The sequence below is a fragment of the Sander lucioperca genome, chromosome 21 (assembly GCF_008315115.2).
Source record: "Sander lucioperca isolate FBNREF2018 chromosome 21, SLUC_FBN_1.2, whole genome shotgun sequence".
Lineage (NCBI taxonomy): Eukaryota > Metazoa > Chordata > Actinopteri > Perciformes > Percidae > Sander > Sander lucioperca.
The window spans coordinates 15877922-15895038 of record NC_050193.1 but is presented as its reverse complement, the minus strand read 5'-3'; the positions used below and the strand labels follow the sequence as shown (position 1 = coordinate 15895038).

At 40.7% G+C, this 17117-nt stretch overlaps 1 protein-coding gene across 6 annotated transcripts in view; it reads left to right on the top strand.

The window, feature by feature from the left end:
* LOC116065234 (myocardin-related transcription factor A-like) overlaps window positions 1–17117 on the top strand; it is a 41790-nt gene that overhangs the window by 9400 nt on the left and 15273 nt on the right. For 4 of the 6 annotated variants that reach the window (XM_031320646.2, XM_031320645.2, XM_031320643.2 and 1 more), the window contains exon 3: window positions 10149–10214. In XM_031320646.2, the coding sequence (XP_031176506.2) occupies window positions 10149–10214 (66 nt within the window). Of the gene's footprint in view, window positions 1–4932; window positions 5471–9861; window positions 9895–10148; window positions 10215–17117 lie in introns of those variants that run through there. The other 2 variants (XM_031320644.2, XM_031320647.2) reach the window with 2 other exon arrangements.

The following is a 17117-nucleotide window of genomic DNA, read 5'->3' as shown; positions in this document are numbered from 1 at the left end:
AACTGGACTTTGGGGTCAAGTGTAGTCTATCTGGGCCCATGTCGCGGATGTGGAAGCCCCCTTACTGGAACACTGAATATAATGATATTCCATTATATTTTGTATTTTGAATTGTTACCTACCACCAGAATTTTGTGATTTCCTTTCCATAAATATAGGCGTTTTTACAATAAATTGGTGCCTAAAAATGTATCAGAATGTAGGAATTGAAGTATTTTACGCTCAAGATTTCTTGGGGGAGGGCCCCCAGACCCCCCTACTTAATGTGTCCCCACCCAACGGCCCATTCTGAGCCAGGAAAACCCCTGCTTGTGTGTCTGTGAGTATACATACAGCGCTTATTAGAGGAGGTACCTCCTTCACCTTTGTTTCTGAGGCAGTCTGTGGAGACCATTCTTGATTTTGAAACTGGCTTAAGATATAAGGGCTAAGGCTCATTTCCCCCTGTGTATTAAATGTACCTTGTGAAGTACATTTGCCACTAGTAATGCTATGGAGAATGTTTTAGTGTGGCTCCCCGTTTTCTCATGTGCACAAGGACGCACATTTAATTATTTTTTTGCAAGCTATAGCTACAACTTGTAGCTTAAGCTAGCAGAAAGAAGTGGAGTTAGGTGGCCTTTGAATTCGTTGGGTGGATTTTATTATGTTTTTTTTTTTTTACAATTGTGGTCGCACTGCACCTGGCTGAAATCCAATCACAATGTGCCAGTCCACTTCTAAATGTGACTCTGAGTGATGAACATACATTTTTACTTCTATATACACAGGGTTTCCCCCAGTGTATTGCAAGCCTGGTGGCCCACTGGGCCTAAGTTGCCCCTCACAGGGAATTATTTTTTAATGTATTTTTAAGAAGTTTTTTAAACTACAGTTACACTACATGTTCTCAAATCTCCATTTAGCTTTTAGCACTGACTTAAGGTAGGGCCCTATGAAATCTGTCTTATATGTTATTTAAATTCTCAATTTCATGATTCCTCCGATGATACTGTTATCACAGAAACTATTGGGCTCTACCTAAAAGCTGTGACTGGCCCCAGCCGGGCCTTCGTCGAAAAAAAAGACACTTGCCAATGTGCGTAGAGCCATTGTAGTATTTGTGCTGTAGTTGCCGAAACATGCCATCCAATTTTTTTTGTCTGTTTCAAACAGTAGTTCAAGTAAAGTTCTGTTCATGAGTGTTGCTCTTTCTATGTTTAAGATTTTAAAAAAACTCAACCATTATCCAGCTAATTAGCACATCTAATAGGGGATGTTTTCTTGTTTCTGACTGACTGGCCTTGCAAGTGCAGAAAAACTAGTCACTCTCTGGTAGCTGGATATTGGAACGGCACAGTATTTACACTTTGTCTGGCATGCCTGCTGTAACTCAACATATTGGCATCCTAAAATAATAGCTATGGGTTCTGTGCTTTTTTCACAGTTGAAATGCAGAACTCTCTAGCTGGAGGCATTTAGCTGATGTCTTGTTGTAGGTGCTTGGATTTGATAATGCAGTAATTGCAAAGAATACTGGGTATTTTATGTGAAGCTGAGATACAGGTAGAACAGTGCCATCAAAACATATTGTGAATATTTGAATGCTTTTTTGCATCTGTACACAAGTACTTGTGTTTTTGTATAAAAGTATCTTTCTGTATGCGTAACATCAGTGAGCCTTCCACATGTAGATTATTTAAACTACTCTTATTCTGTCATAAACCCTGCCTGGTCAGGTTTTACTTATTTCTTTTAATTTATAATAAGTAACACCATGTTGGGTGAATATGAAGAGTAAGACACAGGGATCTTCGTAATATTTATAGCTGTATTATTTTTGCTTTGGAAGATTTTAGCATGAGTATTTGACCAATTAAAGTAAACTCTGGGGCAGAAACAATAACATTGAATTTACACAGAGAGATCTGGATAAATCATAATAAAACGACAAAGGACACGGTGCTTTAAATGTTAACCATTTTCCGCTGAATGGCTAAATGTTCCTCTCTTTCTTCTTTTCTTTTTCCCAGAAAGACACAGCACAGTGATCTTATATTTTGTTTGGGTGTAGTGCAATATGAATATATCTGCTCCAGTAAGTTAACAGCAGACAGTAATCTAATACATGTGGGCAAGGCCTGTACCAGTAGACTGGTGCATGTCTCCACCTTCTGGCCAATACAAGTACTACAACCAGTATTTGTTTTGTAAGAAAAACATTTTAATTCATGGTTCATGAGCATAATACCATCTGATGGACTCAATATTTAGATTGAATCCCCTTTTAAATCCTGTTAATCAGCCCTGAATAACCTTTCTGTATGTGGCAGTGTGTGTCTTTGAGTGCAACCTTAGCCCCAGTGTGCACAGATAATTTGTAGTGAAGAAACGGTGTTGGCTGAGGAAATGGGGAAACTGTGGCGGCAGGAGTATTCAGGCAACGGCAAAATGGAATACAAAAGTCAAGGAAGAATTCATCCGTGAGTTTGAGCAGGTTGCATGTAGCAAACTAAGCCAGATAGGCTCAGTGGACAATTCCAAAAAATGTGCTCATGGAAATTCAATGTTGAAGAAAAGATGGAAAACAACTCTGAGCTTTGGGTTTTCGGGCCCCTAGTGCAATTTATGGCCATACAGACATTTATGCTGCATTCACAGGCCCTTCAGATGGTCCCAGTTACTGAGTTGGGAAGTCATTCTTCCAACTTTGGTGTGTTCGTGAGCTTTAAGTCGTAATCTGGAGGGGGAAAAAAAAACATTGACGCTACAAAGAAGATGTGTTCTATGATATTGCTCAGAGCAATTGATTGCTATAAAGCAGTTGTAGAAATATTAAAGTACTTGTATAGATATAAAAGGAAATACCCCCTTCACCTCCACAGGACCTCAGAAACCCTACCGGTCCAAACCGCCACATTTAGATCTTTTTTCTGTTTATTAATAAACAGCGATTAACATCTTCCTCCACTGACGTTGCAGGATACAGATCTGTGTGTGGGAGAGAAAGGTAGAGAGAGACGGAGATTTACAGTCCTCTTGGAGCCCTGCTGGCTTTTATCTCAGCATTTATGACTGATACGAGCACACACTTTAGAGACCTAACTGAATCCGATTCAAACAAAGATGTGCAGACACATCTTTAGATACTCTTACTTACATAAATTATACAGATATTTTAGTCATAGTAACACATTTTTATACATACAGTACATGTAGATACACTCTTTCTGACAATAAACACACACCTACACACATGCACACAAACGCACCCAGCAAAGTGGGATAATCCCTGCCAGCGTTTTGGCTGGGGCCTTATCTGAAGTACTGGCAGATCACAGTCCTGATTCATTTTCCCCTCTCTTGTCAGACTGAGGAGTTCTTTGCCTGGGGACACCACATCTTGCATATTAACACCCTCTGATACAAAAACGCACCCGCAGACACGTCATCCTGCATATTTGTTACGGTGCACACACAAATACGCAGCCTGTTATTTGTGTGCATCAGATCACTTAAACAGTCGTTCTTTATGCCAGCAATCATTTCTTTGTTTTCGAAGCACTGTCGCCGCTACCTAATTTGTTTCATCAACATAATGTGAACATGACAGGCACCATCGGTTCATTGTAATGCTAACCGACAGATTACTTTTTTTCACCTTGAAAGGGCCCTCTCTCACCTTTTTAATGTCATGTCATATTATCTGATGTCACCCGGGACAGAGCCTTAATAATGGAGATGAATGGAACTGTCAATGGACGGGGACAGGTGTTTTATACTGAGAAGGAGAGGAGAAGCTGAAAGAGGGAGATAAAGGGAGTTTAAAGGCATGCAGGCGGGTATACACTTTATTGACAGAACAGATCAGCTGCTAGTTAGACCATGGATGCAGATACACATTTAGTTTTTCTCTTTTTTTCCAAGTCTTTCCAAACCACAATGGCTAAATGTCAAAGTGACTTGTAGTCTTCTAATGTTCTAAGATGCTGGCTTCAAAGTAAAGGCTTTCTCGTTTCTTTATACTTACAGTATGGGTGTATTTGCTTGATTGACTGTTTGTACTAGCATTTTCAGATTTTCTGGCTGTCATCGACTGGCACAAACAAGTGTCTTTTGGTGATAAAATGGGAGATTTTAGAAGTTAAGATTCAATATATGTATATAAAAACATTCACTTTCTTTGTTAATGAGCATGCATACGTGGGCCAAATTAAAGCTGGTGCTGTGCTACTGACTTAACTACGCAGCCTGTTGACCCCGATTTTCTTTTACATTTGCTTGACAATATAAAGAATATCACTGTTATGTAAAAGTGGACTTTAAAGCAGTTGTTTTACTTTCACCAGCTGTGAAGCTCTATGTTTTTGTAAAAAAAAAAAAAAAAAGTCAATCTTTTTTGCTAACGTCAACACGAGGGTCTTGTTTGGAAGACCTGTTGTGTCACTGCTGATTGCTAGCATGGTAATCTCTGTCTGAATTTCAGATGGTCTGACAATTTTTGGTGCTGCTGCTGATGTGTTCCCTCCTGTGCTAAACTGTACTGGACAAGCTCCTGAGTTTGGCTACACTTCTTCAGACATGGTTAGCAGGAAACGGGAAATACAAAGGTCAGACAGGTGGGCAGAAAGACAAAAAAGTGGAACAGGTGTTGTTGTGTTTGTGTAGCTGTGTGTCAGGATTTTAGGCCTCAAGGCATGACGGCAGAGAGGTGCTCACACAGGTGCATATCATTGACACCACACTGATCTTAGACCAGAAGTGCTAAGTGAGAGGAATTTGGCGAGTAGGAAAGGGGCTCCGCTCAAAACGCGCGCGCGTGTTTGTGTGTGTGTGTGTGTGTGTGTGCGTGCGCGTGCGTGCGTGCATGCGCGCCTGTGCGCCTGTTTGTGTCTGTCAGCAGCTGAATGACTTATTAACAACAACAGCTGGGACAGACTGCTTGATCACAGATTCACCGACATTTGACACACACACACACACACACACAGGCACACATGCGTCTTAGTCAGTTCTGTAGCTGCAGCAAATACAGCAGAAGCTCTTCTAAAGCTGTGCAGTAGCTCTGATACAGTAGCTTTGTATTTATTCATGCTTTATTCATTTCAACACTATGCTACATTTAAGGAGGACTTTGTTGTAGAGGACACTGCCAAAGCTTTCATTGAATCTGATCAAGGAGCTATTTCAAAAGACCTTTTGATGAGGAGGAGAAATCTCTTTTGATAGTCTTTTGATTCCAGAAATTTGCGGATGTACAGACTTGTGACAGCTGCATAAATCCAACACCTGTACTCAGCTGTAGCCCGCTTTGCTTCTTGTTCTGAGTCTCATTCAGAATAAGTTCCTAGTTCAATCGCCATGCTGGAACAACTATCCTGTGTCCGCATCGACCCTGCCCCTCTCAGACCTCCGCCAATCAGCAGGAATATGGATGAGAGAGCCCTACGGTTTGAGTTAGAGCGCCAGGCCTGTCAGAGTATCAGAAAAGGTGGGCTACCTGTTGTGTGTCATGCTTTATATTGTGGAACTTGCAACACATGCGATGATTTTAAAATGTATGTAGCTTGTTGGCTGGGTGAATGCTGTGTTGACTGTTTTAACCTCAGAGTGTTATCCAGGTTTATCTTCTGGGCTCAAGTGTTAAGTGAATCAAATACTCAAGTACACCACACGTGGCTGGGTTACAGTTGGGGCTCAGCCAGCCCGGGCACAGCACACTTTGCTTTAAGCACATGAACTCAGGAACCTGTTGACGGTAGCCACATGGGCCAAGGACCAAAGTAGCTGCACTGAGAGCAGTGTGGACCGATTTAGGAAAGGACAAACTCCAGAAGACTTCCAGAGAAGTCTAAGTGTAATGACATACAGTAGATTGAACCATACCCCTAAAAATAAGAGTTAAGGTTCTTTTTTTCTCTCTTTTTTTAAATGACATTACGGTTGCAATTGGTTTCGTTAAGATATGTGAAAGTTACAGTATAATGAACAGGTCCTTTTTAAATAGGATTCTGATTGTTACAGATGTATGTATTGCACAGTGTGATTTTCTGTGGACCGGCTAGGCATCATTTTAAATTTTTATTCAGAATAATGAGATAAATCGACAGAATTTTAACCCAGGTAAGCAGAGACAGAAACTTATTAACTGTCTCTCCTCTGGGCAATTTACAGTAATGTTCCTTTTAATTCAGCTGGCTTTCCAAGGCATTTGGGTTTCAAGCGGTTACAGCATGGACACAAATAGAAAACTAAGTGAGAGGGCAAGAAAGCAAGGGAGGAAAACCACAGATTAGAGATCGAAACAGAGGATACAGTAGTATGAAAAATAGTTGACCGAAACACTGGTAAACATTGCAGTACAGAAACAGGCAGCTAAGGAAGTGCATTTAACTTGTATAGTTTAATAATGGTTTTAACAATGGGATCATGGGCAAATAAAAATGAAAATTTTGTGTCAGAAGATATTTAACAAATTTCAGACAATAGAAATGCGCTTATAATCCATTTGAGGCCGTGTTTTGAAAAATTACAGTTGTAGTAGTTGCATGTGTCTGCAATATTTCCTCATTATTAGACAGTTGTCATGAGGTACAGTCGATTTTTTTGTTTTGAGAAAAGCGCCTGCAGTTGTGCCAAAGATCATTTGGAAAATCCCTGTTTCAAGTTGCTTTGAAATCTCACAAATGCCAATGGAGTATTGGCATTAGCCTAATTGTATATGTGACTTCAGAGTTTACATACTTTTCAACCAAAGATCCCTTGTCTGTGTTACACTGTTGTTGAGTGAAGGTACACTTGCTGTATGTAGTGGCATTTGAGCAATGAGCACACTTTCCCAGAATAGATTCTGTATCAGCACATTGCATCACTTGCCTGTCATCTCTTGGCACAAATCATCGGCCTCGAAAACGTGTGTATGTTTGTGTTTCATGATTGTGTATGTACAGTATATTCAGCTGTAAGCTGAGGTATTTAACTGTGTGTGTTGATTTCTGCATGTTAAATATGCACTCTTGTGTATGCTTGCAAATGTTTTGCATGTTTTGTTAGTCCGGTCATGTTTGCCTGCAGGATCTAGTTAAATCTTCCCCCCTGCCAAAGGCAGAAACTGCACCATCCTGCGTCAGCCACATTTTCATCACAGAAATCAAAGGAAGATGACTGTTTATTATCTCAGGCTACTGGAGGACACACAGAGGGCCACAGCGACAGAGCCTGCTCTCATTATTGCCAACCAGTTCTGAAACGTGAGAACACACAGGTCTTTTCTGTCTTCTACTGTGTAGAAAACATTACATTTAAAAAAACAAGAACATAGAAGCTACTATGTAGACTTGTGATAACTGAAAAAGAGGAACAAGAGGGGCAGATTCATGAGTAAGATAAGCACTCTTCCCCCTGTTGCTTGAGTATGTGAGATTTAAGGGCCATGTCGCAGGATATTAATGATATAGCAGGCTAGTTTTTTTTTTTTTTTAGTTGACTTGACAGAGACAAACAGAAAAGAATGTTTCGGTATCTGAGGGTTAATGTCGCTTTACGTAGAGATGGAAATAGGACCGGGGATGTGGACCAGAGGATGAAAGAAGTAGATGAAAGGTTCAAGCGAATGAGTTTGGGATACAGTTTCAGGCAGGTTCTGGGCAAAATAATAGTGCCAGTCCTCGGCACAGTGCACAGCGCACAGCGCATTCATATTATAATCGGTTTAATGTAATCCCAACCAGTTGGGACACTTGTAGTGACAAACCCACATAATTATAACCCGACCCTGCAGCTCCCTTCAGCTACAGAGCTTTAAATCGTCTTTCAGCTCATTGTTTTGGTTTTCCTGCCCCCAACTTGACTACTTTAGTTCACTTTAGCTGCTTTCATTATTGTTTTTAACACCAGCAGGCAGCTGTTTCCGTCAAGAAAGCTCTGAAAAATCTGATGTTCGCTTTATGTCCAGCACCAAACAGCAGACACATTTAGTGACTGAACACTAAACATAGCAGCTTAAGAGCCAGATACCGCTCATCCAAAAACATACTACTAATAATAATAATGACATAGTTGCGTCCCCTAGCAATGCTAGAGCATACGCATCATTTGTTAACAGCTAGCTATTTGGGACCAGGCTATTTCCAGGAACAAAAGCATTCATTCAGAAAGTTACATCGTTGATTCTTGAAATGCGATGGTGAGCGAGCTGTACCCAGCATGCCCTTTGGTGGTGTAACAGTTTAAAGGTGTCCCCTCTCAACACACTACACAATGTGTAACGCACCACTAATAAATATTTTCTGTAGATCTCAAGAGCTCACACTCAACACTGCACTTCCTTATGTCCTCAGAAATACATCCACCAACAGTTTTTAGAATTTTTTGCTTTATGTTAGGGTTGTCAGAATTGGCCAAAAATTACATTTAAATATTCTGTTTAATATGTGGTGTGAATATATTCGAAGATCTATTTGTGCGCATTACGTCCATAAGAGCGCAAACCAATACAACGGGAGACGTAACTACTTGTATAGGTATTGTATTTCAACATAAACATGAATAAACTAATAAAATAATGTCCTATGTAACGTTAAACTTAATTTAAACACCGTAGACCTCTCTCCTTCTATCTTTGGAGCGTGCAGAATGCAGGCCATGACACGGACGACAATCGCATATCTGGTTGGTAATTTGGTTATAAACAACCGAGTCTCTTGCCCTTCCTTGAGTGTGTCCGGCAATTTCGGCATCAGCCCTTACCGGCTGAAGTTCCCGAATCTCGTACTCTCTCCAGCTGAACATTTTCGTTGGCATCTTTGTGGCATATTAGTCTGTTGGTTTTATGAACTGAACCTGACTGCTGATCGTGTGACCCCATGTGAGTTTCAGTCCGTGGTGTAGGATCACTGTGCTGGGGAAAGTTGAGCTATAGTTTGAATGCCATTGGGGTGATTGGCTTCAGCCCAGAAGAGGCAGCAGTAAATTTGGACTTTATGGATTTGTCCTTTCACGTAATCTCTGATCAGAATGACGCAGCAATGAGGGTTTTTGTTCACACTACGGGAGACTTCATGAAACATTATGTGCCCTACATCAGAGGAGAGAGAGAATTGTATCCTTAGGTGTACATTGTTTATGAAATTAGGAACTGGTATGTAATTGAATATTAACAGCATACAGTTTAAATTTAAGGCAAGCTCAGGTGTTCTAAATACCTATCCTATTACTGGTAGGTACAACAACGTATAACCCACGTTGCAACACCTCAGCTCTGCAGTGGAAAGGTGTGAGCTAAAATTGTCACTGCAGATGGTCAGGGTGTGGGTAAAAGAGCCCTCTACCAAAAATGTTTCCAGATGCTATATTTTGTTACACTTTCATGCTGATTTTATGACCCAGATATACAGCAGCCGCAGATCTGCATTTTGGAAGTACGGTCCTCAGACTTTTTGCTGACATGTTTTTCGTCTGTGAAAATGTGAGGTTGGCTCAGAACGTGGTGAGTCACAGCAAGTTTGAAAGCTTTTCTTAGCGTGTGAACATGAAGCCATGACCCCCAAACGCAAATACCAGTTAGCTTTTATTAATAGTGTTGAAAATTGTCGTTATCTGAGCCCTCATGCACCTGAATAGACAAAAAATAATTGAAAATGATAAACATCGGGATGAATCAAGTTACATTAAACACATGCGTGTAGATCTCTTTCCTTTATCTCTCTTTGACACATTCTATGTCTCTGCGGTGATGAGTTGTCACACATGCAGCAGTAGAGTGCATGTCTGCTGTTATTTAATGAAATACTTGAAACAGGAAACTGTGCACGTGTGTGTTTTGTGTTTCCCTTCCCTCTTTAGTGTGTGATATAACCTCTGTATGTCTTCTCACAGACGACCACAGAGAAGTCATTCTGATCAGCAGCTAACAGGGTAGATTAAAAACCTCTGTGGCGCACCTAAGATGTCAACATTATTACTTACACTCATAAACAGAAAGCCTTCTAATTAAATGTTGTGTAAAGTGGTGTTTTTTTACTTGCACCTAACTTATGAGTAATGTCACTGTCTTTGTGGCTTTCTGTGGCCGGGAACTGACGTAGACATGATGTGCCGTTGGTTTGACACCGTTCTCTATTCATTCTGCATTGACTGACTTTTGTTTCTGTCTCTATCTTGGTGTTCAGTTCTCCAGCTGAAGCTGCAACAGAGAAGGTCCAGAGTAGAGTTGATCAACCAGGGGATCATGCCGCGTAAGTAGACAGCAATGTATTTTAGAGAAAAATGTTGGTCCATGCTCTGAAAAAGTCATTGTTTCCATTTTGTTTAGTAGACTAAGACTATAAATTGTTCACAATGTCAGCCTTTCGTGGGATTATTTAACACATTGCTGATGCAACCTTTTAAAATCACCCCAACCATTCATACGTGGCTCATTTAATTCATGGCTCATCCAAAATGTTCTCAATCAGTGGGATAATGAAATGGACAGAAGTCAGTAAACATTTCCGTAACTCTAATGTAGTTTATGGTTAAAGCGGATTACTTAATTTTTAAGATTATGTAATGCATCGTGCAGCCCCAGCGTTGAACACTGTATGGAAACAATATTATTGTATTGTTCAGCACATGAGTTTCAAATGAAATTATAAAAAATGGTAAAGTTGGCTTTTCCAACCTTTCACTACAAGAAGACTCGCTTGCCAGTAACGATAATTTTCATTGCTGATTAATCAGATTATTTATTCGACTAAGCGATTAACCATTTTGTCTGTCAAATGTCACTAAATAGTAATAAATGCCTGTTATTTCTCACAGCCCAACTTGATGTATTCAAATAGCGTTTATCTGTGTTTTAAGCCCCCAGCGTCTCCTTCCAGGCAGCGCTGCCTGGAGGGCACTAGGATTAGGCAATAGTTATGGTTAGGGTTAGGGTTAAGTTTAGGGTTAGGTGCCTTGAAGTCAACGGTCGCAGCGCTGCCTGGAAGGAGACATTGGGGGCTTAAAACACCACCAAGCTCAAATAGCTTGTTTTATCCAACCAACAGTCTAATTCATAAGGGCATCCAGTGTACTGTGACAAATCCTGAAAATTTTCTGACAAAAAAAGACAAAACAATAAGGTGATTATTGCAGTTGCAGATTCATTTTCTGTTTTATTGTCTATCAAAGTGGGACATATCCTTTTTCTGCCTCACCAAAACAAAAGCAGCAGAAGAACAAAAATAAATAAAAACCCTGAAACACTTAAGTATAAAGTACACAAGTATAAATATCTAAAAAATATAAAATATCTAAAACAAAGCATAAAACCTTAAAACACAATATACTGCGGAGCAAATGCTGTGGCTCCATTTTTCTTTTCTGTTTTAATGAATCATTTCCAGTTTTAGCCCCATTAGCTGGATACACCCAGTCAATGAGGGTAAACTAAATATTAGAAGCACTTCTCAGTATAATGCAATACAATTCAACATTCTCAATAATAAAGTTGAATCGACCCCTCTATATACGAAAACTCAACATGTACTCTTCCTGAAGGTAGGATTCATTGCTGGGCTATTGTTCTACACTACATGTTAGTTAGTTTTAGCTAGGTGTACCTAACTGAGTGTCTATCCCTTTCATTCAACTGACTGGTTCATGCTCAGGTTTTTCATTCAGTCACTGCCTGTGAGAATCTGCCGTGTCTCCTGTGTGTAGCCTCGCTTCTTGCTACACAGCCGTTCTCTGAAGTGATTTAGACTGTGGTTGAAACGGTGCCATCGTCTCCAGACAAATAGCAGTTTCAGTCTTCAAAGAAAGGTGAATTAAGGTCATACTTCAACTGCCATCATGAACATCCGTTTACTGCTTTTTATCTGATCGAGAGATTTCCCCTTACGCCATCAAACTCCAAATGTTTAGATGCTTTAGAGCGCAGCCTGTTAGTGCTGCTAGTATATATATATATATATATAGTAGCTTTTGGCTCTTCGTTCACATGCATTCAATAGAAAATGCTTCTGCAGTGATAAGTGATGTCATTTTCATAAAATACCATGAGAAGAACATCTTTGCGTCTTATCAGCTAGTATTTCCTGCCTGTAAACTGTTTACTACTTCATGCATTCACTTTGCTGTTGCAGGAAACTATTCTGTTCTGCATCAGCAAATACACATACTATTTCCTCTTTTACAATACAATAACCAGTTTCTTATCTTTGTGGACAGACAGCATCAATAATGAGCACGGCTCCGTCCTCATCCGGTGGAGAACTACTTTAAAATGGAAGGATGCGAGTTGAAATTGTTAACAATTAGATGACAAATGGTGCTGTTGAGTTGCTTATTGTCTGTGGAGTGAGTATATCAGGGTTTCCGCGGGGTCTTAAAAAGTCTAACATTTTATAATCTGTCTTAGGTCTTAAATCATTTTAAAGAGGTCTTAATTTTCCTACGTCCATGCAGCACTACCTCATTATGCTCATTTTTAAAAATTCTGTCGTGTTGTAGTTCTTTCTTTCGCTAGTCCAAATATAATTTTGCTGTATAATGACTACAAATGAGACCAACATGCTGCTTATATTGCAGCCAATCAGCTTTCGTGTTATTGGTGCGAGTCTCTTTCAGATTGTACCACAGACATAAAACTGATTTTATTCTTCGGCTATGGGGAAGTGCAAGTTTAACGGCTTGAAAAAACTGAACTTAGGGCTTAGTTGATGTTGTGATAAAGGTCTTAAATGTAATTCATAATGGTTTTTAAAAAGGTCTTAAAAAGTCTTAAATTTGACTTGGTATAACCTGCAGAAACCCTGATATACCCATGTGGGTGTAAGAGAGAGACAGAGAGAGTCTAGCTGTGATCAGGCCAAGTGTGACCAGAGGTGTTAGTGTTATCACAGCTCTTGTCTGTCTTGGCACTTGTGTTTCTTTGTAGAAACTGGAGGGGACGGAGATCAAAATGTTTTGGTCGCATGGTCTCATCCAATTAGCCTACGCTCCTTAACCAAAGGCTCGTTGCTTGATTAGGTGCTTGTTTTGGCCCTGTGTCATGTCTCCTGCAGTGTTAAGGGGATTACAGTATGTCTCAACAAGCCCTGCTGTTAGCATTTGCAATCTAAACGGAACAGAGATGCTTATGTAAAGACAAGGGAGATACTACCGCGGCCATTTGGGCCGTTGTTTTGTTGTCATTGACCACATGTTTGACTGCCGATTGACTACGCTCCCTTCACTGGTTACCAGTTGCTGCCCACATCAGCTTCAAGACACTAGTACTTGCATACCGTGTCACGAACGGATCAGGCCCAGCTTACATCCAGGACATGGTCAGACCTTACACCCCAGCAAGGGCTGCAGCTATCGATTATTTTAGTAATCGAGTATTCTACCGATTATTCCATCAATTAATCAAGTAATCGGATAAGAAATGCTTTTGCTTTATAGTAAATAGCAATAGTAAATATATAAAAGAAAGATTCCATTTTTAGAAAAAGCAATCATTTTATTGCTTAAATTGCATACAATAACAGGAATATACGCTAATATTTTAAAAGGTCCCATGTCATGAAATGGTGATAGGTGTAAACCAAGCTCTGGGTATCCTGCTCTGCCTTTGAGAAAATTAAAGCTCAGATGGGCCAATCTGGAATCTCCTCCTTATGAGGTCATAAGGAGGAAGGTTACCTCCCCTTTCTCTGCTTTGCCCGCCCAGAGAATTTGGCCCACCCATGAGAAAGAGAGAGACATCATGGCTTGCAAATGAGCAAAGCATGGCAGTTGGTCAAGGCCACACCCCCACCCTCCACCTTGCCCCCCCCTCTCTCTTCCTCAATAGCATTTAAAGCTACAGACACAGAAATGGCACATCCTAATGAAAGCTCATTGTGGGACTGGCTCTAGTGGCTGTAATTCTGCACCAAGGCTGAATTTCGGGAAAGAGACTTCAGATACAGTATTAGGGGACCACTAAGGCCTATATAAAAGAGACTTCAGATACAGTATTATGGGACCACTAAGGTCTATATAAAAGAGACTTCAGATACAGTATTATGGGACCACTAAGGCCTATATAAAAGAGACTTCAGATACAGTATTAGGGGACCACTAAGGCCTATATAAAAGCATCCAAAAAGAAACATGTCATAGGACCTTTAAGCACTAGCCTCGTGGGCCAACCTGCCACTAAATCAGGTTGCCAAAGTACATTTTTGGTGGCCTAAATGTAAATCTTTTTCGCCCCTCTTCCTCTTCATGCCTCTGGCTTTTTACACTGCACATATACAAAAAAGCTGTTCATTAAGCCCAGGTACATGCGACTGTACAAAGCTTACAGCAGGGCTATTTAACTATACTGTTCTGGGGGACACATTTGCAGGAGGCTGATCTGAGTGAAGTTTAGAAAGAATGAAGAATGCAGACATCATCGATATGGTCCGATGACGTCATTCACGTGCATATTAAGTAGCATGTGCAGGAGGCGCTGGTTAAGAGAAAGGGGCGGGTTTGTCTCCGCCAGCAGCTAAGTTTACCGACAGCTTTCGTTTTAGCTTGCTTTCTAAAAGTTGTGTAAAATGCTGGACGAGAGACTGCATGCAGACGTTAATGTTACCTTGTGTAACTTGGCCGCTCTGTGACACACTGTCCAGAGTTTTTTGTTTTTTTGCAGTGTGGTGTCTTAAATAGTAATGCTGTGATGCTGTATGAAGAGGAATCCGCTGACACTGTTCTTGATTATAAAAAGGTTTATTACAAGCAAAGATTCAGCATCAATTTTACAAACTCCTGCAGAGAGCTTGGAGAACGACCAACCCAAACCTCAAAATTTGTCGCTCTGCCTTTTCTTTGTGTGAACAACGTATATAACCTATGCATTGTATCAACATAGGACGTAGTTTTGTATGTATATCATTGGACGGATAACTAACCAATCAATGCCTGTTATCTGGCACAACTCCAAAAAAGGTCTCTTCTGTCTTGGGGGGACCTCTGCTCATGTTAACAATTTCCAGATGTTCTCAGTAAATGTAGGGTAAAGTTCATAGGACTCCCTTATAACAAACCTTTAAGCAAAGTTTATAGAAAGTTATAGAATGGTCATATACTACAGCAGCTTAAAGTTATCCTAAACCTTCCGTCGTTTTCTCCGCCTGTCTCTTCTCTTAGCCCCTCACTATTTTTCCTTTCTTTCTTCATTTTGTAATCTGCGCCGTCAGTCTTCGGTGTTTGGTGTTTTAAGTCCCCAATATCGTCTTCCAGGCAGCGCTGAACGGAAGGCACTAGGGTTAGGCAAGGGTTAGGGTTAGGTGCCTTGAAGTCGACTGTCGCAGGGCTGCCTTGAAGTCGACGGTGGGGGCTTAAAACACCATCGAGCTCAAAAACGTACTTGCACTTACAGTTACACTTACATGTGACTCTTTGTGGTTTGACTTATTTGAAGCTAATGTACTTGCACTTCATTCTTGCTGTCCGGAGTTTGTACCTTCATGGTTGATCGCACTTAATGGAAGTCGCTTTGTAAGGTAATGTAATGTAATTTAGAAATGGTTACATTCAGGGTTTAATGTGGTTGATGTCAGAGTAGGGACATGGCAGAACAATTAGCCACTGACATTTAGGCTACCTTCTTGTGTTACCTTTATCATTGTCCCCGTAGTCTCTAATGTAGACAGTTGGAAAAGAGACAGCACATACTGTAGAACGGCAGTGATCACCACACTAGAGCACAACATCTCTACAACTCCCATCTCTGTGTCGCTGCTCTCCCTCTCTGACTCATCTCCTCCTCCCGTTCATTTATTTTTTTCTCCCACTATTTCCCAGTACATGCTTACATCCTACCCTTTTTCCCACATACCCTAATCTTTCAGCGCCTTCCCTCTGTCCATTTCATAAAACACATCTCTTGTTCTGCATCGATTGTCTCACATACAGCCACTTGACCTCTCTTAGCAATAGTGATGGTTCCCTCTCTCTGTGCCTTCATCCTCTGTCCACCCATGTCTTTTTATCACTCACCGTTTCTCGATTCTCCCTCCCACTACCCATCCAAAATAATCTTACAAATGCCTACTTTGTGTAGAGAAAGCTTCTTCTTTTTTTCCATTAGCCGTGGGACCGTGGTATGTGGTTGGGTGTGTTCATTTGACTCAGTGCTATAATAAGCCCACAGTGTGATACCCTGCCTATCATGTTATTTATACACTTCTCAGATGCTTAAAAATGTTTCTCAGTTCATACTCATCTACACAGGGTTATCAGGTTAGCTAAGCTTAACCTTAATGCACTGGTAAAGCCTTTTCCAAATATCTGTCAGCAAGAGCAATAATAAGAGCAGAGTACTAGATTTACACTTACTGGTGGATCTGGAGCAGCTCTCACAAAGTTCTCACATAGGAAATGGCTACATCTCTGGTCTATGTATGTACTGCCCGCAACAAACTTGACATGTTTGATGAAGATTGCAGTAATATTTTAGTAATTTTGTGGCTATTTTATGAGGTTGACAAATAAGTCACAGAGTTTAAACGGACCGTAATGTAAAGTATTATACAGAAGAATATTATACAGGAGAGTTTTTTATTCAACAAGCTGGTCGGTTAACACGTAAGAAAAAACAAACGACTGGTCAGCTGCAGACGGAAAATAAAAACACAACCACTGCCAAAGGAAGTGATGCTACTTCATGTTCTCAAAGTTTAAAGACCAGGGAATGCTGGTTGCAGGATGGCAAGAAGCCATGATGCAGCCACTCATGCACATAATGGGGTCTTTTCTCTCTGACCTCATCCAACCACTCTCTATTTCCTCCTCTTCATTTGCCCTTCGGTCTGTTGTTCCATTTTTCTTCCAGCTGCCTCTCTCCATTTATCTTCTCTCCCCATCTTGCCCGCATTCGTTTTTCTGATTCTCCATCTTCCTCCTATCTATTTCCATCCCTTTCACTTCCCGTCCCCACTTCCAAAAACCTCATTTTCTGCTCATCCATCTATCCATCCCGCCATCCCATCGCTCATTTTCCATGTAGCTGACTGACAGGCAGGTTCAATCTCCCTTGTGGATGGGTGATTAGAGGTCTAAGAGGGTTAATGTCCCCAGGGTGTGCAAGAATGAGTGTGTACCAGCAGTGTGACAGTGCTCAGCGACGTGAACTCAGGCTTAAGCAGGTACCA